The 21,932-nt window shown below is 39.0% G+C and overlaps 1 protein-coding gene across 21 annotated transcripts in view; it reads right to left on the bottom strand.

The window, feature by feature from the left end:
• baz2ba (bromodomain adjacent to zinc finger domain, 2Ba) overlaps positions 1 to 21,932 on the bottom strand; it is a 72,621-nt gene that overhangs the window by 2,426 nt on the left and 48,263 nt on the right. For 3 of the 21 annotated variants that reach the window (XM_066688277.1, XM_066688278.1, XM_066688279.1), the window contains exons 6-36: positions 21,700 to 21,890; positions 21,256 to 21,471; positions 20,241 to 20,642; positions 18,478 to 19,123; positions 17,771 to 18,037; positions 16,728 to 16,788; positions 15,343 to 15,451; positions 14,903 to 15,004; positions 14,085 to 14,295; positions 13,407 to 13,499; positions 13,239 to 13,300; positions 12,650 to 12,715; positions 11,125 to 11,190; positions 10,540 to 10,584; positions 10,255 to 10,287; positions 8,900 to 8,965; positions 8,503 to 8,643; positions 7,662 to 7,916; positions 7,313 to 7,527; positions 6,191 to 6,265; positions 5,641 to 5,875; positions 5,302 to 5,364; positions 5,058 to 5,202; positions 4,085 to 4,767; positions 3,336 to 3,615; positions 2,705 to 2,860; positions 1,979 to 2,139; positions 1,462 to 1,772; positions 914 to 1,049; positions 682 to 828; positions 128 to 402 (exon numbers count right to left, since the gene is read on the bottom strand). In XM_066688277.1, the coding sequence (XP_066544374.1) occupies positions 128 to 402; positions 682 to 828; positions 914 to 1,049; positions 1,462 to 1,772; positions 1,979 to 2,139; positions 2,705 to 2,860; positions 3,336 to 3,615; positions 4,085 to 4,767; positions 5,058 to 5,202; positions 5,302 to 5,364; positions 5,641 to 5,875; positions 6,191 to 6,265; positions 7,313 to 7,527; positions 7,662 to 7,916; positions 8,503 to 8,643; positions 8,900 to 8,965; positions 10,255 to 10,287; positions 10,540 to 10,584; positions 11,125 to 11,190; positions 12,650 to 12,715; positions 13,239 to 13,300; positions 13,407 to 13,499; positions 14,085 to 14,295; positions 14,903 to 15,004; positions 15,343 to 15,451; positions 16,728 to 16,788; positions 17,771 to 18,037; positions 18,478 to 19,123; positions 20,241 to 20,642; positions 21,256 to 21,471; positions 21,700 to 21,890 (5,914 nt within the window). The remainder of the gene's footprint in view (positions 1 to 127; positions 403 to 681; positions 829 to 913; positions 1,050 to 1,461; positions 1,773 to 1,978; positions 2,140 to 2,704; positions 2,861 to 3,335; positions 3,616 to 4,084; positions 4,768 to 5,057; positions 5,203 to 5,301; positions 5,365 to 5,640; positions 5,876 to 6,190; positions 6,266 to 7,312; positions 7,528 to 7,661; positions 7,917 to 8,502; positions 8,644 to 8,899; positions 8,966 to 10,254; positions 10,288 to 10,539; positions 10,585 to 11,124; positions 11,191 to 12,649; positions 12,716 to 13,238; positions 13,301 to 13,406; positions 13,500 to 14,084; positions 14,296 to 14,902; positions 15,005 to 15,342; positions 15,452 to 16,727; positions 16,789 to 17,770; positions 18,038 to 18,477; positions 19,124 to 20,240; positions 20,643 to 21,255; positions 21,472 to 21,699; positions 21,891 to 21,932) is intronic. The other 18 variants (XM_066688280.1, XM_066688282.1, XM_066688283.1 and 15 more) reach the window with 18 other exon arrangements.

Consider the following 21,932-nt stretch of genomic DNA (forward strand, 5'->3'; position numbering starts at 1 on the left):
ATGGACCATAGACTGATTATAAATCCACATTTATTGCTCTCTTGGACAGAGGAATCAAATTCCACTAATCTCATTGGGTATCCTACAAAGTACGCTTCAGATCTGAACACACGCTTAAATAGTTTACCCGCACAAAGCGAGATCCTTGGCGTTGTCTTTTGCCGTTTTTGCTTTCTTTACACACACAGCGTTCTCCTGCTTGGCCGGTGCTGAAGGTGTGCTCTCCTCCCCTTTCCTCTTTTTGGAATCTTTGCCCGCTTTCTTCGGAGTACTGCTGGTACTTGCAGCATCGTCCTCCGAGACATCTCCAGCTACAGACAGCTTCCTACTCCGTTTTACTTCATTGCTTTTCTTTCCTCCTCGGTTTTGGAGCTTTTTACTCCTCGGGGATTGACCGCTTGCCTGAGTATCAGAGAAAACATCTGATGCCGAATGCATGCCTCCCACATTTACCAAAGACAAAACATTTTCATAAACATAACCATTCGTATTATCCGAGTTGTATCTGACACTCTCACTTCATTGGAGTTGTAGTTTTAGATGATGGAATCTTCTTTACTATGTAGAATATGTAGTATCCTGTGAATACTGCAGTGAAATGTAATTACATATGAGCCAATTTATTTTGTTTTCTTTTACTATATTGTCCACAGGACGCTCTGTATTGAAGGCCAATATTACCTTCGCAATGCAGGCAGGACAAAACCAGTCACCCTCAGGTATTGTGGTGATCTTGGGTCTATGGCAGTAAGTATGACATCCTTTGTCACAACCATCACAAAGCAAGAGTAGTTCCTCATTATCTCCCTTTCGGCAAATTTGGCAGTACTGCAACATACGAAAATTGACTTTTTAACTATGAGATTCTGCACAAATACTAAGCTAAACGTATTATTTAACTATGTGTACTCACAACTTTCATGATAGATTTCTCCCAGGCAATTGATTTCTGCAACTGCTGAATACAAAGTGCCAACTGAGCAGCACTGCGAACTTCAACAAGCGCCTTACGCCAAACTTTCAGCCCTGGTGCGATGTCCTCTTCACCTCTGTATACAGGGAAAATGTGCATCAGCTGGGTCAGAAGTGTACACACTCACAGACACAAGCAAACCATGTAGAATGAAGCCAACTGACAGCAGCAGTGCAAAACAGAAAAAAGCCACGGAGTGCAAATGTAAGCAGGTGGGGTTGATACATCTTTGTTTTAGACTGGCAACATGCCTCATACATTCAGAAGTGTGTGCTAGGGCAGTCCACAGAGATGAGAAAACCTTCAGCATTGAAAGAATTGTACAATACAATGCATCATGCAAGACACAACCAGTTCCGAAAAGGTGTCTCAGACAAACAGGACTAAAATTAAATACATGAAGCAGAAGGAACAAGCAAGACAACAAAAATAGGCTCCAAATCAGCAGAGAAGCACAATAATTGTTCCAATTAATCTCGATGACCTACCCGTCACCATCACCACTACTGGATGGTGCAGGAGCAGGGACAGTAACTGTGCCCACATTATCCAGTTTGATCTGAATGGTGGTACTTAAGGGGCTCTTCAGATACCTTCGCTCGATGTTCCTCTCCAATTCAGCCAGCCTGGTTACAGCTATATCTAGAGGGTTGTTGATTCGCCGCACAATGCTGCCATCGCCGCATTCTTCTCGCTCTTCCTGTTCTTTATCTTCTTCTGTCTGCAACCGAGCGAATGGCTTGTGCTCGTAGTAGACAAGATCTTCCCTTTCGGAGTGTGGCTCTGGATAGATCCATCCCTGTACGTGAAAAGACAGTCGGGTTAATATAATCATCTTAAAACCAGCTCTTCTAGTATATTCTCAAAGAGCTGATTCGAAAAGCCACCTTTTAAAAACTGAATATGAACGTCTTATCAGGAAGATATGAACTGCACTGGTGTCTATGAAAGGGTTCATGGTGATTTTATATTAGTGCCGACAGCTTGACATAATTGAAGTCTCACCTTGACTTGCAGACTAGCAGATGCTACTTTTCTCTCCAGTTCTTCTACTTGCTGCAGAATAGCAATATCCATCTCCATGGCCTGCTCCTCCACACACCAGCTCTCCAATGTTTCCTGAGTGACCTGGTTTTCCTCGTTATCATTGATTTCAATAATGGCAACTGTTGATAAATAACATTGAATTTCCATAACTAAAAGAGTAACTTCTGGATGTTTTAAATATGCCCTAAAGTAGATATATCATCCTACAAATAATGTGTGAAATGTTACTATGACCATAACTCTAAAAGACACATCTGTAACTATAGTGTCAAAATATTTTGAGCCATTGCATAGCTCTGTAGCAGAAACCTGTTTTATGGAGTAGCATTACCCAATATCCCAAATCTGTGAATTCAGACCAATTGAACCTCCTTTATCAAATAATCCCAGGACTCAGAGAATAATAAGTTTTCGCTCCTTGTTTTTCTCTACTGCAAGGCTACAGCATTACATTCATCAGCATACATGAGCTTTTCAATTTGAGCAAATTTTGTACACTGATGTATTTCAGTGTTTTTGTTTGTTCGGTCTTGTTTTTTGGTTATTTTGTTGTCATTTACACCAATGCAGATTTTCTCTAGTGTTTACATTTAATTTTTAACAGTTCATTTTTCAATACAAGGACAATGTTGTATGCGAGAGGCCTGAGAACATGGCAGTAACTGAAAAGTGAACTGTACACACCATCTTTACTCTTGGCACAGGCTTGGCTGATGTAATCCACGTGTTTCTGAATCTGTTTCTGCAAAGCCTTTTCCCTTATTCCCCTGAGATGTAGCACTTTCACCAGTGCTCGGAGTTCCTCGGCATCAGTCACTCTCCACCATCCGGTCAGCATTTCTGGATCAAAGAGACGCAGAACTTTCATTTTGTGATTCACTCAAATAGTATCACATTTATATTACACATTACACATTTTCAGGTAAATTGGATAGAATAATTTAGCTGATCCTTTCAGCAACATTGCTGCATTTAATAAAGAGATTTACAATCTGGTCTGGGGTAAGAAATACAAAAGAGTAGCATTTATATTTTCACAAAGTTACCCTGATCAATAGGAAATGGATTAAATCCCTTTTTTCCTATAATATTGTGGAACATATTTTCTCTGTTTAGTGTACTTTAATTTAAATCTTGTTTTAATCTACTAAAATAGTTTTCCTGTATGTGTACTAAGTTGTAAATGTGTAAAACAATAAGACAGATCAGACACGATGATGAAAATACAAATCAGTCTTCACTGATATTACAGATTTCTATGCAGTTTCTTTCACTGCCATTCCCTTTGTAAGAATCAGAGTGTCATTATCTTTACCTTCAGGTATGGGCCTTGGACGGGGGTAGTCGACAGGCTTTGCTACTTCAACTGCCGGAGATGGGGCGGGGGGTGGCTTCTCGCTCTGTGGCACTGGAGATTCACTTTTGCTTGTTGAAACACTGGGTGCTAGGAAAGGATTGCCATTTCCCTCCGACACTGTAAATCCTGGGCCAGGCGTAGCTGGCAGCACGTTGCCAGAGAAGGGCAGGTTTGGGCTCAACATCCCAGTAGACCACCCACAAAATGGCAGACCCATTAAGTGTAAGCCAGGCTTCACCTAAAGGATATAAAATATATGCATCAGCATATGGAACTTCCGATAAGAGAAGAAAAAAAAAAAAAATTACAGGGAGATCCAACTATGTTCTCGGAATCATTGTTGGTAAACTTACAAGCAGACCTCTTAGCATTGCCTGACCAACAGAACTTCCTCAACTTGTCATACACCAACACCACAGCTAATTATAAAACGGGTATATAGTTCAGTGTTAAATTGGGTCATTGCTTTTCTACACACCATGCAAAATAATGGTGTTTATCTGCCATAAATAATGTGTCTAAATGAGTAGTGGCAAAAGCTTACGAAACTAAGCTTAAGAAAACAGAGAAATTAGAGAATACATAATTGTTCACAATTCTAAAGCAAAGAGTAATAAAAGGATGGCATTTCACCTTTAATAATAATAAAATACTTAAAATAAGAATCTTCAACCTCTCATGAAGGTCTAAATTCATAAGTCACATACCTGCAGAGCCGATAATGCAAAATTATTGATCCCCGCTGGGTTTTGTGGACTCGCAGATGTTGCTGGAGGGGTTGGAGAGGAAGCAGGGGATTTGGGCCTCACTGAGGAAGGTTGGGGAGAGGCTGCTCTAGGTGTTGAAGTACTTGTAAGAGAGGAGTCGTCACATGGTGATCTGGGCAGAAGACTGAACCAGTGTCCACTTCTCTCGGTCAGTACTCTAAAGAGCTGGTCATTGGGAAGGAGCTGAGAGTTATACACTTTCCCAGGGCTGCTGAGGATTGGGCTGAAGAGGTTGGCATTGGAGTCTGCCTTAGAGTCAGGACAGCCCTGAGAAGCGGCCAGCTGGGAACTGGGGGAAGCTTGCTGGGCATTAGTGTGAGTCGGAGATGATGTTGTGGGGACATTTGCTGGGCTTCCATTTTGCTTCTGGGTCATCACATCCGACTCGGGAGACATTTTTGCAACTTCCAAGAGTTTGCTGAGCTTTGAAAAGGAACCTGGTTTCTGTAAGAAGAGGTTGGGGTTATCTTTCTCCTTCCCCTCCTCCTGGCTAGTGCTGTTGAAGTTGAGATCAAGGCTGATGTCCAAAGGCTTTTCTTCGGTTACTTCAGGTGGTTCCTCTTTGATCTGGATCATTTCTGCATTCTCAAGTCTCTCCCTTTCTTTCTCCAGTTCTGCTGGACCTAGGACAGATCATTTAATCTGCATTAGTAAAGATGCCAAAGAACAGGGAAAAATTGCAGTATTTGCCAGTTTCTTTGATGCCACATGCCAAGTCTTATGACATTTACTGGTTAACAACAGAGTAATGATCTGATATTACCACAATACCATCATATAGCTGAAGGGAATTTTTTATTTTGTTTTTAAATAAAAACATAATTGATTGTCCTGGGAGTTCATTTGCTTTTGTGCAGTTTCCCTCCATGTTCCCTCCATTTAAAAATTTGAAGATCTATTAATTTCACCTTACCTTCCCCACTTTCCATGGCCTCCACAAACACCCCCCCACACTGAGGTAGAACCCAGTAGCGCCGTTTATAGCGATCCTGGCCAAACATCATAGATCTCAGGGAATGAGAGGCTTCAAAGAGCTTTCTCCGGAACTGGCTCTGTTGCTGGATAAGTGGAAACGCAATGCATTAAAACAAATATTAACTTTCTTCTGAAAATTCAAGATGACTGAAATATTGCTTTGAATTTCTACTATAATTTACCTTTGTGAGTTTTTCAATCTGTTTCTCCAGCTCTTCAACACTAGCCGCGTGGTCCCCATCATCCTGCGGAAAAGATCAGTGTTAGATCTCAATCTACATATAACAAACTTATTTACCCAGGTGTTGGATTTTAAGGTAGATTTCTAAAATATTTAACAACTGAATCAGCTCAAATATTTATGTGTGGCATTAATAGTATACATGCATTCATTTGAACTTTAGAATATGAATGTCTCTACACAAAAGCAAAAGCGAATATACACAGAACTGCACTCTTGTGATAGGCAGAATTGGGAATAAATGTGGTAGTAGATGGAAGAAGGCGGAGAGATGGGTCACCTCATCTTCACAGGTTTCCGTTTTCTTTCCTTTCTTGTCCTCCTCTTCATCCTCATCGTCCTCCCCCTGGTCCTCGCTGTCATCGTCCTCATCTTCGTCCTCATCGCTGTCTCCGCCTTTCCTTTTGCGTTTGCGCCCCGCTGTGGGCGTGCCCAGGGCCTGCTGCTCCTCCCCCCCATCGCCCCCAGTGCTGCAGTCTCTCTTCCCGGTCTTCTTTGCGTGAATGATTCGCAGCCTGAACAGAGGCCAAGTCCGGTCAGAGGATTCATGGTTCACACAGGGTCATGTAACTACCGCATGTAAAGAATACTTCAGCAAACTGGAAAGATTATTTTTATGTTTATGTAATTAATTGCATAATTCATACTATCGTTTATATTTGTTTGCACACAAATATACATTAAGACACATTCTCACAAGTAGTCACGCAGTCACTGTGTTGTCTGTGTCGGCAGGATCTTCAAAACATGTTACGACATTTCTCCGTTCTGCACATTTGACCCTTTCCATCTGTCCATTAATTCCTGCAGTAATGAATATCAACACTCACTTGCGGAGCTTGCCTTCAACAACCCATTTGTCCCGCCTCAAATTAGACATATGGTCGATGTTCTTGTCGATCTCACTGGGAAAACATATCAAAAGAAATTGACTGTTTACATGTGCGTTGGATATCCATCATACTTTAAAAAAATAGTATTAAAGCAAGTGGCCTTCCATTCTTTCTTGCGCTATTTCTTCTGACACTTCAGTACTAATGGCATTACAGATTCAGATGCCCATGAATTAAGGGCACGGTGCCCTTCAAGCCCCCCGCCCCCTCTCCAAAGTTTTCTTTTAGAGTGAACACTTAACTCAGCATTTAGTCAATATGGTCAGGGACACCACTACTGATAAGAATAATCAGTACAGCTTGTATTTACATAATTCAGGCCAGTAATAAGCTCGCTCAGAGGAGGGTAATACCTTCACTTCAATGCCTTATGCAAAAATCAATATTTTATTTATACAGTATTTTATTTTCCCTTTTCATAATAATGTATATATACTATTCATTATGGGCTTAAACAATTAAATACGTGGGACACAATTATTCATGTAAATGCTAAAAGTGTGAAATGATTAACCTCTTAGGGTTTGTGAAACAAACATGCTGGACAGTGTGAAAACCTAAGAAATTTGTCAGAATTAATTGGCAGAGGTGATGAACTTTACACTTTTGTTGTTGTTCTGCTGTAGTTAACACCATTAAAAAGCATGTAGAAAGCTGACTAACTGAGAAAATACAGCTGATTAGTAAATACCCCCACTGTGTTTAATTAAATCCTGACTCATACGCACTTAAATCATTGGCATCTGAATCTATTAACATCTCCAAGACATCAGTACATCAGATTTTCATTTGATCTTTGTTTAATAAAGGATGCAGAAATCGCAGCCGTGTTCAAATCTCGAAATGCAGGATTGCCGTTTTTGCATTTTTCAGTTTCTCTCTTCTCTTTTGGCTCGACTGAGAAGCAGTGTAGGTTTAAATGAAGAAAACTAGACTGTTAGTATTCTCCAAAGACCAGAAACTGAAACCACCACTTTAGCACGCAAGTACATAAGTAACACTCCAGTGAGCGCTGAATACTGAAACCTTAATTTGGTATCAAGTGTTGCAGTGTCTTACCTCACTACACTTTTACTGCATGCCAGCTCATTTACAAGAAACCCCAGGACCGAAGCTTTCTGAGAGGGAGTGTGTGCCTGGAAAGCTTTGGTTTTCAGGCTCTCTGTCAGCTCTGTCTGTCCACAGTGGGCCTCCATGTAGATCTGTAGAATCTCTGACACATTATCTCTGTTTATTCCTACGTTGGTCAGGTGGTCCCCCAAAGCTGTTTTTGCCTACAAACAGGACAGACAAAGGTTTAACATAACAGCATTTTATTTTTATTCTTGTATTTCTTCTGCAATTATAGACACAACACGTGCCATTGAGAGATGCCATAGCAGTAAAGTATACAGGTGTAAAGTCTTACTCGATGACCAGGTGGCAGGCCAGGATCGCACACCACGGCAGACAGCAGCCGGACGAGCAGGTCCTGCACCTCACCCATGCTGTCTCCAACGTTCAGCAGCCCCTCCTGCAGCACGCTCAGACTGGGGACCTCCATGCTGATGTCGAAGCCAAGAACCTTCCCAAAGTTGCGCAGAAACTGAACCACCATGAGGCAGTCTGAGAAGGTGCTGCCCGGCAAAACCAGACCTGGAATACGAGAGAGCTCTGGAAGAGACTGAATGGAGAAGATGGATTAAAAATCGAATTGTCCTTTACATAAGGCTATATTTATTTTTGAAGAAAAACATTCATAAATAAAGTTTGCACGAATCTTGACTTTGCCTATAACCAAAAAAGGAATGGTATGTCAGATGAAGGTATTTTTCATTTATATTTGATTAAGCACTGCTGCCAATAACCACTTGATGGCAGCATTCTGTACAAATACTAAGCAGAATGTTGTTAAGTGTGATAGTAACATCACCTCGGAGCCAAGGTATTCAGTACAGAACTGCAAACTGATATTAACACCAGATAATTGGGACTATTCTCAATGAGAGATACACACACACACACACACACACACACAGTGTACAGCTGTGCTGCTCCTATGATGCACATTAACCAGCTAGGTGTTCTGTAAGTGACTTGGCAATGTTATACTCTATACCTGCTAAGCCCTCCATATAAATCTAATATATCCTCTAATTTCCTGAGCTAAATCAAAAGCGATGACACGTAACAATTTAATAACCTACCATTTTATAATGTGGTTAAAATAGTTGGGTTTTATTTATTACATAAATTATAAATGTGATTACCTTATGATCTGCTAAGCACATATCTTCATTTGGCTTCTTCAGCTCCTTTGCAATTTCCAGTTCCAGTCTCCTAAGTTCCAATTTCCGTTCCTTGTTTAACCGTTTCTCGTCTCTCTTCTCCTGCTTTAATCGCTCTTTCTCCTTGGACAAATTATGGACAAGTTAACAGTGCATGCTATCGGTACAGTTGCAGACAATCATGTAAAGGATTATGTTATTAGAATTCTGTAGAACACTAGGACTTGCTTATAAATTGCAGTACTTTCAAAGAAAATTGCTTTGAGCTGGATTCTTAGTCTTATTCACAGTCCATATATTTTCAAAAAAAAAAAAAGGTGCAAGGTCTAGAAATCCATCGCTGTTTCAAGGAGAGGCATCTAATTCATAAATCACTTACCTCTGCTTTCTTTCGAGCCTCCATTGCTTTCATCAACATCATATGTTGCCTTCGTCTCTCACGCTCCTACCAGAGCAGAAAAGTATTGTCAGGGCGAAATGGCTCAAGCAAAAGTGCAGCAATGTGAACATGAAACACAACAGCTCAATACAGCACGTTTAGCGAAGAGAGACAAATCACGTACATAATGGCCAGGTTTGTGTATGTTTTAGTTGAGGCTTAGAAGGCAATATAATGACAACCAAAAGCAAAAGGGGAAAGCAACAGATGTGAGGACAGTGTCAAAAACAGAAGCATACGCTTTAAGTTAGGATCAGTTGTGATGCTTCTCCATAAGCTGGCAGGTATAAAGCAAAATGGTTGGCTGCTACAGGTCAGTTACGTTACATCTGCTACAAAAACAATCTGGAAATGAATCATTTAAGCAAGAGGCTGCTAAATGTATACGAGTTATTTTTTTTTTCATTAAAAAGTAGTGTATTAGAATTGATTTGTCTAGAGAAAAACAAAGTGATCCACACTGGAAAGAACACTTTCAATGCCCATCTTAGCAAATAATATAATTCTCATGGAATGTGCAATAACATTGTTATAGTTCAATCAGAGCAAACTGTTTTAAAGTTTTAAGGTTTGCAAGGCAGATATTGTGCAGATTATAAAAACAAGCTTGCGATACTTGCAGATGGGCATTGAAACTATATTCTGTTCCAGGTATACTGCTAGATCCAATATGGCATGGGTCAATGGCAATGTTGAAATTGCCTGTATCAGAGCTATATGGACTAAGTTGACATGACTAAATTGTGAAAAGAAACAAATAAAATAATCCGATATAAGCAATTATTTTTCCAAATGAAGGGACGTTTACGTCAATAATATTATGGTCCAGTCTGGCCTTAACAAGCACAAATGTAAGCAACCAAGCCTCTAAAGGTGATGGGTTGGTATGTTACTGTCTAAGGATTGAATGGACAGGTAATGTGCATTTCTCCTTTGACAAACACAGAGCTCTACGTCTGCACCGGAATTCAGGCACTAAAAGTAACAACAATAAAAAAATTAAAATTAAATAAAATGTAATGGATGGCGTTTATCATTCACGTGTAATTTGGAACATGAAAATGTGAATTGCAGCCTATAATAGAATTCCAAAGCAAAAACAAAATCAACAATTTATGAGAAGTCAATTGTTTTTCTTAAACACATAGAGCAGATGTATGCAATGCACTGTGCTGTAAAGCCATGCAGAAGAATGTAGTATGACAGCAGCCAGTGCTACACTTTATGCATTGCTATGACAACCATATCACAACCAAATTCACGATGCGGTGTTAGATGTACAAAAATAAACATACCCATACCATATCTAGTCTATGCCTCTCCAACTCCTAGTAGAAAGAGTTGGCAAAGTATTATGAAACAGAAATCACAAAGTCATAAAACCAGTTTATAAGAAAAAAAACACACCCCAAGAGATACCCCAATACCAAAAGTTTGGAAATTACCAAAAGGAAAATATGAAGGATTTAATACAGAACCAATAACCAATAATAGATATAAGGCCCCAAAAGAGGTTTAATTTGAAATGAGCAAATAGTTTAAGCACCAAGTCAAATGTGCTAAACTCAAAAGATACCTACCTGGTGCTTCAATAGTACTGCTTGTTGTCGTCGCATTTCCTTCTCCTTGAAGCAAAAACAAAACCAATTACAAAAATTAAATATACTGTAATTTATTAAAAAAGCAGACACAAATACACAATAATGTTTCTCCCCCATTATTTCACAGGGAATTATGGTTAAAACTTAATTTTATTTTTTTGTTCTCCTCATCAGATTGACAGCCTTCTTGTTGAGCCAGGTTTGAAGGAATATATGAAATGGAAACGACCTAGTCATTTCAAAACTGTTCAACACATGGTGAAAGCAAACCAAGCTGTGAATTTCGATGTCCTCTATGACACTGATTTACATAGACAACAGCTGATGACAGTGTCAACAAAATCCACTTAAGATGAACTTCTGCAGGATACCTCTAACAGCTATAAACATTATTTTGTATTCACTTAAAATATGACAATGAGGTGCACTTAAGGATAGGAAAATGTACAATTAAGTTAGAAAAGGACATAGGTATGTTGCTTGATGTAAGAATGATTGTTTTGTTCAGATTACTCACAGTCTTCAGATTCCCCCCAAAAGTCTTTGCGGCCCATCTAAACTAACCTTTGTTCGTTTCTCAGCTTCCAAAATTTTGGCATTTGCTGCTTCTTCCTTCTTTTTCCTTTTAGCCTGTGCATGCAAAACAGGTCTGGAGGTCATGCAACAGTACCACTAACAGCTGTAAAACATCTCAGTCTACAACACATCTACATGCTTCCAAAGATTAAAACAAACAAACAAGAAACCACAGACAATACTTTGTGTTTATTGAGTAAGACCTCTCAGCTGCTGTTGAGTTAATACTGTCGTGTCAGCATGACCCCAAGCTACTCTGGTATTTCTGACAAAATACAATCTTTACATTAGAATAGCTGCTAATATAAGGTCTCTTTAATAAGCTCTGCCATTGCTTATATTGAAGTGAAAATCATTATTAAAACAGGGATTCTAGGTTTCAAACCATTTAAATTCAAACATGCAAGTGCTTAGGAAAATACATAAAAACGCTGGAACACTGAAAATACATCCCATTGCCTTAATCACATACTGCAATATAATTCAATGCATGATTTTAAAATCAGGGCTATTCCAGAATATTATATTATATTAGTCAGATTTTCCTCAGCTCTGTTTAACCCAGTGCCATCATAGATTCTAAATATGTAGCCATCAAAATATACATGTCACTGGAATAAATGATTGTGTGTCTTTCAAGACATCAAACCTGCACTCTGTCAAGAAGGTATTAAGTTCTGGGAGGTTTTACATGTATTAAAATTAATGCATAATACTTATGATATTTATGACTCAAACCTTCATATAATGCAAGATTAACTTCCAAGGATGTGTGCAGAGCTATATACCTGTTCCATTTTAAATAAAACAGATGCTAATCTTCTTTTATTCCAGAGCTCAATCACTTAAAAACTCTTAAGAGCAGAGATTCTCTTTTGTCTGTCTCCCACAGAACAATTAGCAATAGACCACTTGGGAAATATATTAAACAGCTATGCCGCTTGGGCACAGAGCCGGTGATTTCAAACTTATTTGCTTCCATTTCATACCTTTAAAAAAAATAAACAAAAAAACAAAATGACAACAGAAAAAAAAACTAACCAGTGAGTCATATGAAGTAGAAAAACTGAGAAAGAATAAATTATGTAAAATTTAAATATGTAATTACAAGCTGTGAAAAATCCTGTTAAGAATGGCTTGCCAACCGTGTCAACTCAAATTTGATTTAGGTCTGCTAAAACAGTTTGGAGCTTCCATAATTGTATGTGTATGGAAAACAGCATTTTTTTTCACCTACTTATGCAAAACTGTTGCTATTGTCTGACAAAAAAAAATCTTTTATGTACAATTTAACCATGGTCTGAAGAGGCGAAGACAGACTTTTAATATTCAATAGCTGTACACTAAAACCAATTTACCATTAGTCCCATGTAAAATTATGCATAAGACATAACGCAATCTGCAACAACATAATTCAGGAATAGCCCTTGGTAGTTTTTCAAACATTCACGCCTCAAGCAAAGCATGTATTTTAAGAACGTTACTGCTATATTTAACCTCTTTTTGGACATACCTCAAGAATTTGCTGTGCTCGAAGCTCCTTTTCCATTCTTATTTGTTGAATTCGTTTGATCTTCTCCTGTTTTTTTTTTTTGTTGTTTTAAGAAAAAAAACATGAATGAATTAAAAAATAATACCATGGAAATTAAGAAGTTTACTGTATGAAAGTATGCATCATGCACTTTGAAAAAGCAAAGGGTATTGTAGAATAAAAGTAGTTTTATATGATCTGAGCCCAAGAAGCAATTAAAATAAATGAATATAGCTCAGTGGGGGGTTCTGCAAAGATCTTTAAGGAGACAAGGCACACATGTGGAAGAGTGTCGTAAAATTGTTTGGATTTCACAACAAATAGATATGAATGAACGGCACACACACACAATTGTTTCTTATGATGGATGGATTGCATCCCTCCATGATATTAACACAGGATACTTCTTTAACTTATACACATTAACATACAAATATTTGTATTGAAAATGCATGAAGTTTTGATGAATTAAGTCAAATATTTGCAATTAAGAAAAATGTTTTAAATAAGTTTTAAATATTGTAAAGTCACAGTGATAGTGAAACACCTTATGAAACTCAAGTTTAAGTACCTGCTGTTTCAGAATCTTGATCTGTTCCTTCTGCTTCCGCTTCTCCTCAGCTGCCATGATTGCTGAAAGGAAGAAACCGTCAAGCTTTTTGCAACAAATATCTGCATGGCATTAAACACCATCTCACAGCAGACTTGTTTACAGTGCCACAGGAAATCAGCGGCATACCTTGTTGCTTCCTTGCCTCTTTAGCAGCTCGTGCCAGAGCTTGCTTTTCGAGCTTCCGCATCAGTTTGATCTGAGCTGCTTGTCGTGCTATTTCTGCAATAAATAACACAAAATATATAAATATGAGGATTGCAGCTATAAAATAAGTACGTCTTTGAATATTCTGTAAAATTTAAACAAGATTTTTCAAAACGGAATAAAAAAAAAAAACATTTGAAACAAAACATTTGTTTTATGGACAAATGAGTTTGATTTGGAGTCTTGGAACTAAAATAAAGCATTGCTGTAGCTGCAAACAATAATATAAAAGAATCTGGGGATACATCATGATTTTAGTCACGGTTTAAAACCTTATCTTCTCCCCACAAAATATCCCAAAGTCTCCAAGTCAAAAGTACTGTATAAAAAATCTCAACTGGTTTACAATATTTCAAAATTGTAGTGCAGACAATTGGGCATGTCTGCATCGTGTGGTCAAGCTGTCTTTTGCTCAAGACCATTTTTCCAGCAGAGGAGCGGTCATTGGTCAGCTGACACATCGGTTACGGCAACAGACACTTAAAAACAACATAGGCAACAAATTTGATGATACTAAATCAGCCACTGCTGTGTTACAGAATTACTACATTTTGGGGGTTGAGATCCATTTCAAATAGCTAGCATATTTGTTGCAGGTACCTTGAGCCTCGAGTTTCCTCAGGAGTTTGGCATCTGCGGGGCTGGGGAAGTCGGAGGCCCCAACGTTGGGCGGGCGGCCCTTTCTGCGCCTTGACCTGGAGCCATCGCCAGAGTGCTGCCGCTCAGGGTTCGGGGGCCGCCCCCGCCGCCCCTCCATTGCCCGAATATGAGGAATCACTTCCTCCTCCTTCAATAAGCTCCACTGCAAACCCTTCAACAGAAGAAAAGGGGGATGGAGCATGCGTTAGATTTTTTTATTTTTTATTTTTAATAGCACTTCAAAAGCATTATTCTTTCTGACTACAGGATATCTATAAAGCATTTCAATACATTTGATTAGCTACGAAATATCAATAAGAAATCTATCCTGTACTTGCTGTTAAATATTTGATTCAAACTGTTTTCATTGTTTATTTTGTTATTCCCTTTAACAGACAAATTACACCGTAGCATTTAGAGATCAAGGTAGATTCACTGGACTAGAAAACTGTAATAAAATGGCTTCTCGATAACTTATTGCCTGATCTGAGGTCGATCAGACTGCTGACTGCTGTTTTCTTTCCACAGAGTCATACTCCTCCCAGTCTCTGGTTTATTTACCATTTACCTATCGTTATGTAATGTTATCCACTTGTCCTTCGTATATGTAATATTAACACCTGTGAAAGTAATGTAAAATGATTAATACATTTTACTTCCTAATTGCACTTCCGGAGTAGTGCTGGATGGGTTGAGAGGTAATTGATGTCACTGCTTTATTGGAGACAGACTCCTTTACAACTAGTAATAAAACTGTCAATAGATATAAAAACAGTCACCTGAGGTCCATCTCTGGCTTCATAGAAGTCACCAACCCTTATTTTTGCACTGAAGCTAAAATTATCTCGTGTGATGTCTGTTATTCCATTTCTGGTTAGATACTACAGAAAAGAAAATAATGGCTTCGGTGAGACAAATATCCAGTTTTCAGGAAGAAACCTTTAAACTTGTATTAACATGCTCCTGTCAGATGTTGACAAGAAGATGATTTACAATGGTATTATAAATGTGTGTTGTATTTTTGAAGCTGTAATTGTGAACTCAATTAAATGTTTCATTGCAATTAGAATAATCGTTACCACTGAATTGAAAGCACCAGTCAATGAGTATTTCAAGCTGCAATATAGTTTTATCGACCTTACAAAATTACCATTGTGAATCATTCATGTTTCTTTCAAAATCTAGAGCCACCCGGCACCTTCTACAACTGTTCAATTACCTTCACAACTTCTGGGTACTGCCGAAGCTTCTTTCCACATGGTGCATAATAAGCTACCTCTCCTTGCAAGCGACCACCAAAGTTTCTTATTCTGGTTTCTCTCTGCCACCTGTTGAGACACAACAGTTCAATATTTCCATTAAAAGGTGTCTAAATTACTGCATACATCATGTCATTTAATTAAAAGTCACCCAAAAGGAGCTCCTGTTATTTGTGGCTTTTGAGACAAAACAGAGAACTTGCTAGTACAAGGCATTCATAAACTTCGGTATTCTCTTGCCAGAAGAGACATGCCCGAGAACAAAGAAAAAGGTTCATTTTATTAATATAAATACATTTAAAGAGATCACTCCATTGTGATATATTTGAGTTAAAAAAAAAAAAAAAATCTATGAGAAACAGGAACCAGATCAACTCTGTGAGGGAACTTCTTGAAAGATATTCTGGACAAAGGGTACAACGAGAAACAAAATGCTGATTTTTTTTTTTTTTTATACAGCTGAAGACTGGAGGTTTGACATGGCCTTAAACACAGCTTTCAAAGCTGACTGTCTTGCCACTGTCTAGCCTCCTTAGCGTAAAATGTAAACAGCTTAAACTCACCACATTTATTGCGTATTTTATTTTGAACAGACTAATGCTGCTGTTGAAATGATGCCAAATTATGCAACATTTGCCACTTTCTGCAGATGGCCATTTCTACAAAGCTGCGAATCCTGAGAGAGATTACCCACGAAACCCCTCTGGACGGACGGCTGACGGAGACCATATTCCTGATCCTAAACTGGGCACCAGCCACTGCATTAGTTTTCCCATTCAAGCATTCTTGAATGACTCTTAATTGGATCAAATTAACAATTAAACGAATAATTTGACTCGATGAATGCATGCTTTTTAATATCTCTGCTGAGATTTCAAGGGACAGGAATACACACATCTCTGTTCAGAAGCTGGCTGCAGCGGCTCATTTCATGTCTCTTATGCTAATCGCTCGTAGTCTCCAGCTCAGGCTTTGTAACTGTTCACTTAAAATGGAGGAAGTTTTTGAGCTGGAGATAAATGCATCACTGTTGATTGCCCTCAGCTCCCACTTGTCTGAAGCTGAATTTCTGTATTGCTCTAGAGAAATGAGAAGAGGATACCTCCTACTTGGAGGAACTGATCCACACCGATTTGCGTGTCAGTGGCCTGCGGAAAAACACATCACACACAGCCTTGTGAAACAGGTGTGGATTGAAGCATAGAGGCAGAAGATGCTCCCTCAGAGGACGATCCGAACTCTTGGGCTGCCATTCTGCGAAGTGATAGGGATTCCTAAACCTGTGAGTTCGCCCTGCCTAATAGTCTGAAATTGGACAGAGAGAATTAAACGCCCAACAACGTACCCATACTCCAGAGGGATTCGGAGCTCCCGTTCATCTGTTACTCTCCTTCGTTTACCAGATCCTACAAGAAAATAAGAATTTCCAGGTTCAGGTTTATTAATACCACAAAACACAGTGCCTTTCCCTCTAAATGAAAGCTGGGAATTATTTGCAGTACACAATGTAAAATGGAGAATCAAATGTTTTTACGCCCCTGATCGCTTATCGGGCCTGTCCGTAAAGAAGCTTTAGAAACGGATCATGAACAAAAAAAAAAAAGTGCTCATTAAAAAGGAACTTCCTTTTTTCGTTCCCCATGTAACGTTCCCAGATGACTCGGTTCTGTTTTTTATTCCGAGTATAAAATTACTAAAATCTGAAACATGGTGATGTATTTATTGCAATACTGTAAGTTGAGGCCATGACAGGAGATTGTAAGAAGAAATATACTTTCTAAGTCTGTAAGGTTGTCATGTAACATCAATTTCCTATGCTAGAAAAATGTGCAAAACAGTGAGCCGTCATTTGCTTTGGCAACATCACCATGATATTAAACGTAGTCGCTTTCAACCAACTCCAATATGTAGACAAAACAGAAACGTGTGATTACATATATTATATGTTGTATACACAATTGAAATACACAGACAATGAGTGTCCTTGAGAACGTGCTGTTCATCTCTCACTTGTTCTGCCAGCAGTAGAAAATACCAGTTGCCTCTTTTCCTGAAATATCTAACCTTACCGGTGAGAAAACACCCTTAACTGCCATTCATAAACAAATACAGAGTATTACCACAGCTCAGAACTAAGGGCATGTTCTCACAGGCAGAACATGAGTCAAAAGCAGGTTTTATACTGTAAGGCCATCTTACATGTTAATGCTTATGCTGTGCCGCATGAGTGGCTCTTTCATAAAAGCAATCCTACAGAACGAGGAAAGAAAAAAGCTTTAAAATAATTGTCTACTATATGAAGCAGAAATATGCTAGCAATAGAATTAGACTTCTGTTCCATTTTAATTTCAGTACACTATAAATGAGCTGCACAAATCCCACAGTTACCTGGTGGTGTGGAGTGAGTGTACGATGAAGACGGGGTGCTGTGATAGGCTGGTGACCCCGAGCCGGTCACTAAGGCGGGAGCCAGGTTGGGACTCTTGATGACTTGAAGGTTCAGAGGAGAAGAGTTAACAGAAGTGTTCAGCAAAGAAGGAGTTTTCTTTAGTTTCAGAGGCGTTTTCTCTCCTTCAGTGTCAGTTTCTGTTTCATCATGGTCCTTTTCATCATCTTCTGATCCATCTGAGTCACTTTCAAAATTGCTTTCCGACTCTGCAAAATATTTAACCATTTGAACAGTTCTAACTTCCAAAATTTACTTGTCAAAAACATTACATTTTTTGTCTGAGTTTAAACCTACATACAAAATAGACATCCTTCTATGTAACAATAAATTTTTTAGATTTTATTTTAAAGTATCACAAGCTTTCCTAGATTGTACTAATTTCTGTGGCTGTTTTGTAGGGTTTTGTGGTTGTTTCAATTCGAAAGACCTCAGGATCTTTGAGTAAAGAAATAAGACATTGCCATTAACATTTCAAAATAAGATATTTGCAGACCCTTAATGTGTCAGACACGTGCTGCATTTAAAAAGTTGTCCTTGAATTTTAATAATTTAGCTTCAAAAAATGGAAATCACACTGTGGCACGAAGATGTTTTAAATGTTTACTTAAATCAATTAATCTGGGTAACAACAGTCCTGCAAACTGACCTGACTGGGTGTCATCAGAATCCTCCTCGTCTTCATCTTCTTCGTCGTCATCATCGTCGTCATCTTCGTCGTCCTCATCCTCGATGGAGTCGTCCGAGTCTTTGCTACTGGGAATGTCGGACTCGGCTCCTCGGAACAGATCAACCAAGGACTGCACCAGGTGACTCTGAGGAGCCCCCTTCCCTGTGAGAGGGACCTTAGCACTGGATGCTTTATCCTTCCCAGACACCTGGGACAAGGCCGGTGAGGTAGATGGCCTGGCTTGCACCATCTGATTGGTGGAATGATTCTTTGCAGCTGTACTCAAGTTCACTGGTGTCGAAAAGGACACACTGCTCGTATTAAGGAGCTGCTTGTCGGGGGTCTTGGTCTGACTGCGAGGTTTGGTGGTAAGTGCTAAGGGCGCTTCCTGAATTGCGCTTTGTATCACCCCATTGGGTTGGTGATGCCCCAGAAGAGTGTTAGAAAGGAAGAGATTTGAATGGTTGCTGTTGGGTGGGGTTAGTTTCTGACTGCCCGGTGAGTCAGTGGGAAGTTTGGGAGCAGGTGAAGGTGCCACAAGCTTCTTGTGGATCTTGTATAGCTCCTGCTGTTTCTTCAGCTGCACTGGAAATGTCTGCTTGAACTGTTCCTGTGAAAAGAGAGGCTAAAATAGCATCAAAAGGAAAAAAAAATAAGTTATTTCAATTTCTCATTAATGTAAATCATCACAGCAAGTAGCCAAGTAGAAAGGCTCAAAAATATAAGAAAATATTGTTTTCCCCCATCGCTCATTATCATTAAAGCTGATAGAAATCATTTAGTGCAGAGAAACTTTATTGACTGTAAACACACCACTTTACAAGGGGGCTTCTTTAAATGTACAATTAAAAAATATATCTTATTAAAGCTTCTTGTGTGCACTCCGTGGACTAAAATATACCGGTTTGACTCAAAATACAAAAATGTTCTGTTTTATAATATATAATTTTGTTATTTAAAGTCATAGAAGATAACTGTAGACCTCTTCAAAGGTATCAAATGCATTCAACACAAGCCAACAGAGTGAAAAGTTGGCTTTTAAACTAGATCATGAAAGGCAGGTCTGCCTCTTTCCATTGGCTTTTATAAAGGCATTTCTGCATAACTGAAGCACTGTGTTCAAAGCCTGCAAATAATAAGGCACATTTCATTCCAGAAATCATGTACTGTACTTCATCCAGGTTTACATACATGAAAACCCCAAAACTTGTATTTGACTCTTACACGACTGCAAAACTATTAGACTTTTTGTTCTGGCGGCTTCCTAAAGCATTACCCAGTTAATTGCTTGTCTGGGTTGCACAGCAATTCCAATAAAGCTAAGCGTGTTGTCACTTTCACTCATGTATTCGGCCACACTGCACAAAATATAATCAAACAGCTGATAACAGTGCTTAGACGTTTCATTTTCGGTCTTGGAAAAACCCAGTGACCTTTTAAAATCAGGATGTCAGAAACAATGATAGTCATGAAGTAAGTAACTGTAGATATTGAATATAAACAGACTTATTATTCTTTATCTTCCATGTCAGAATGCCTTCACAAAAAAGCCAGCTGAAAAGCAGAAGTTAAAAAAAACTTCTTGCTAGCCCTACTACACATAACAAATCTCAAATTCATCATCAAGAAGAAATACAAAAATGTTTTAACAGTGTAGTATGTATAGATGTATGTGCATATACATTGAAAAAAATAAAAGTACATAAAAGAAAACATTCCAGTAAAAGAACTAGCGAACAAACCTGTTTTAATCTTAAATCATCGACCTGTGAGCCGGGCTCCTCTGGTGCGTTTCTGCTGCCTGCCTTGAGGACCTCTGCTGATGGAATAACTGGTTTCGGAGAGGCTTCTCGTCGTGGTTGAGTGACCAGGGCTAAGGGTTTGGTGCTGGCTGCCAGTCCTGTGGAGTGGATTACACTCAGGTGCTTTTTCACACACTCCTCCTTGGCCTGAGAGCTTGGGAACACGAGTGGGGATTGCTGGGACAAAACCTGAGGCGGCGTCTGCTGCTTCTGGAAAGCTGCTGGAGTCTGGGGCTCTGCTGGGAAAGTCCGCTGTGGGTTGGTCTTCTTGTCCTGGGGTTCTTTATCTTCGGGGGCCTTTTGCATATCCTTTTTGACATCATTCACGCTTTGAAGCAACACCTAGAGAAATAATTGGGAGTATTACCATCTCTTCAGGTACTATGCCTATTGCAGATTTCCCTGGAGACTTACCTTAGTATTTGTCATTAAAATATATTATGGATGCAATTATTTTATCAACTATAAAAATATAAAAGATAAAAGTAAAAAAAAGTTTTAGCATCCATTCCAATTCTCTTTTATAAACAGACTAACAATGAGAAATCACATTTGTTAAATTAATAAGCTGTTGAAAATGTTCTATAGTATCCTAAAAAGTATGTAATAAAAACTATGAATCTAAATACCAAAATAAAGGTCAAGCATTTCTATTTTTTCACATTTCTCCTTATTATAATGCAACAGAACTTGAACAGTCACAACCTCTCAGTAATGAAAACGGCAGCAGGTTTATTCGTTTGTGTTATTTAATGGCTTTCACAGAAGGCCGTAGAATGCAAAATAAAGAATTGTTTTTCTGATGAGAACAGTCTTTTCACTTATGACATATTTATTTAAGTAGGAAAATGTGTGGAACTGTGGGACTCTTTTCGTGGTGTAACGTTTCAGTTTCTGACAACATCATAACTAAAACTTAAGCGCAGCAACACATTCCCTATGCAACGAAGTTTACCTTGGTCTTCCCCTTCACGCGAGCTTCATTTTCTGAATCCGAGTCATCTTCACTCTCCTCGTTGGATTGATCATCATCTTCATCATCGTCGTCATCGTCATCCTCTTCCAAGTCTTCGGAGTCGCTGCTGCTCACACCTTCACTTGAGGTATCAGATGAGGAACCCGATTCGCTGTCACTGTTACTGGAGCTCTCCACTGGCTTCTTTCGGAGCTTCTGCAAAAGGCAATAATACACCAATGCTGAAATGCAACATTCAGAGCTATACTTCAGTCCCTGTAGTAAGGTGTCAATGCCAGAGTCTCGTCTCATCTCATTAAAATATAACCTTCCACTGTACATTCTTGCAGATACCAAAAGAGAGAAAAAAAAAAAAGCTCTCTTGTATATTTTTACTTCAGTTAAAGGGTTAAAATGTGCCGTTAAGTCAAGACCTAAGTTTACCTTTTCCTTGCTTTTTCCAGAAACCTTCTCCTGAAGTTGACTACTGTTTTGTTCTTGGTTGCTCTTGCGACTTCTTCCGCTGGAGTTCACTTTAGTCTGCCCTGCCGATCCCAGCACGGTGGCTGTGTTTGTTGAAGTGTTCCCCCCAGACGAGGCTGTAATACTGCTCCCATTCACTGCACCGTTCACTCCTTCAAGACCAATTTATAAAAAAAGGACATTGGTAACCACAC

This window comes from Amia ocellicauda, chromosome 16, assembly GCF_036373705.1.
Source record: "Amia ocellicauda isolate fAmiCal2 chromosome 16, fAmiCal2.hap1, whole genome shotgun sequence".
Lineage (NCBI taxonomy): Eukaryota > Metazoa > Chordata > Actinopteri > Amiiformes > Amiidae > Amia > Amia ocellicauda.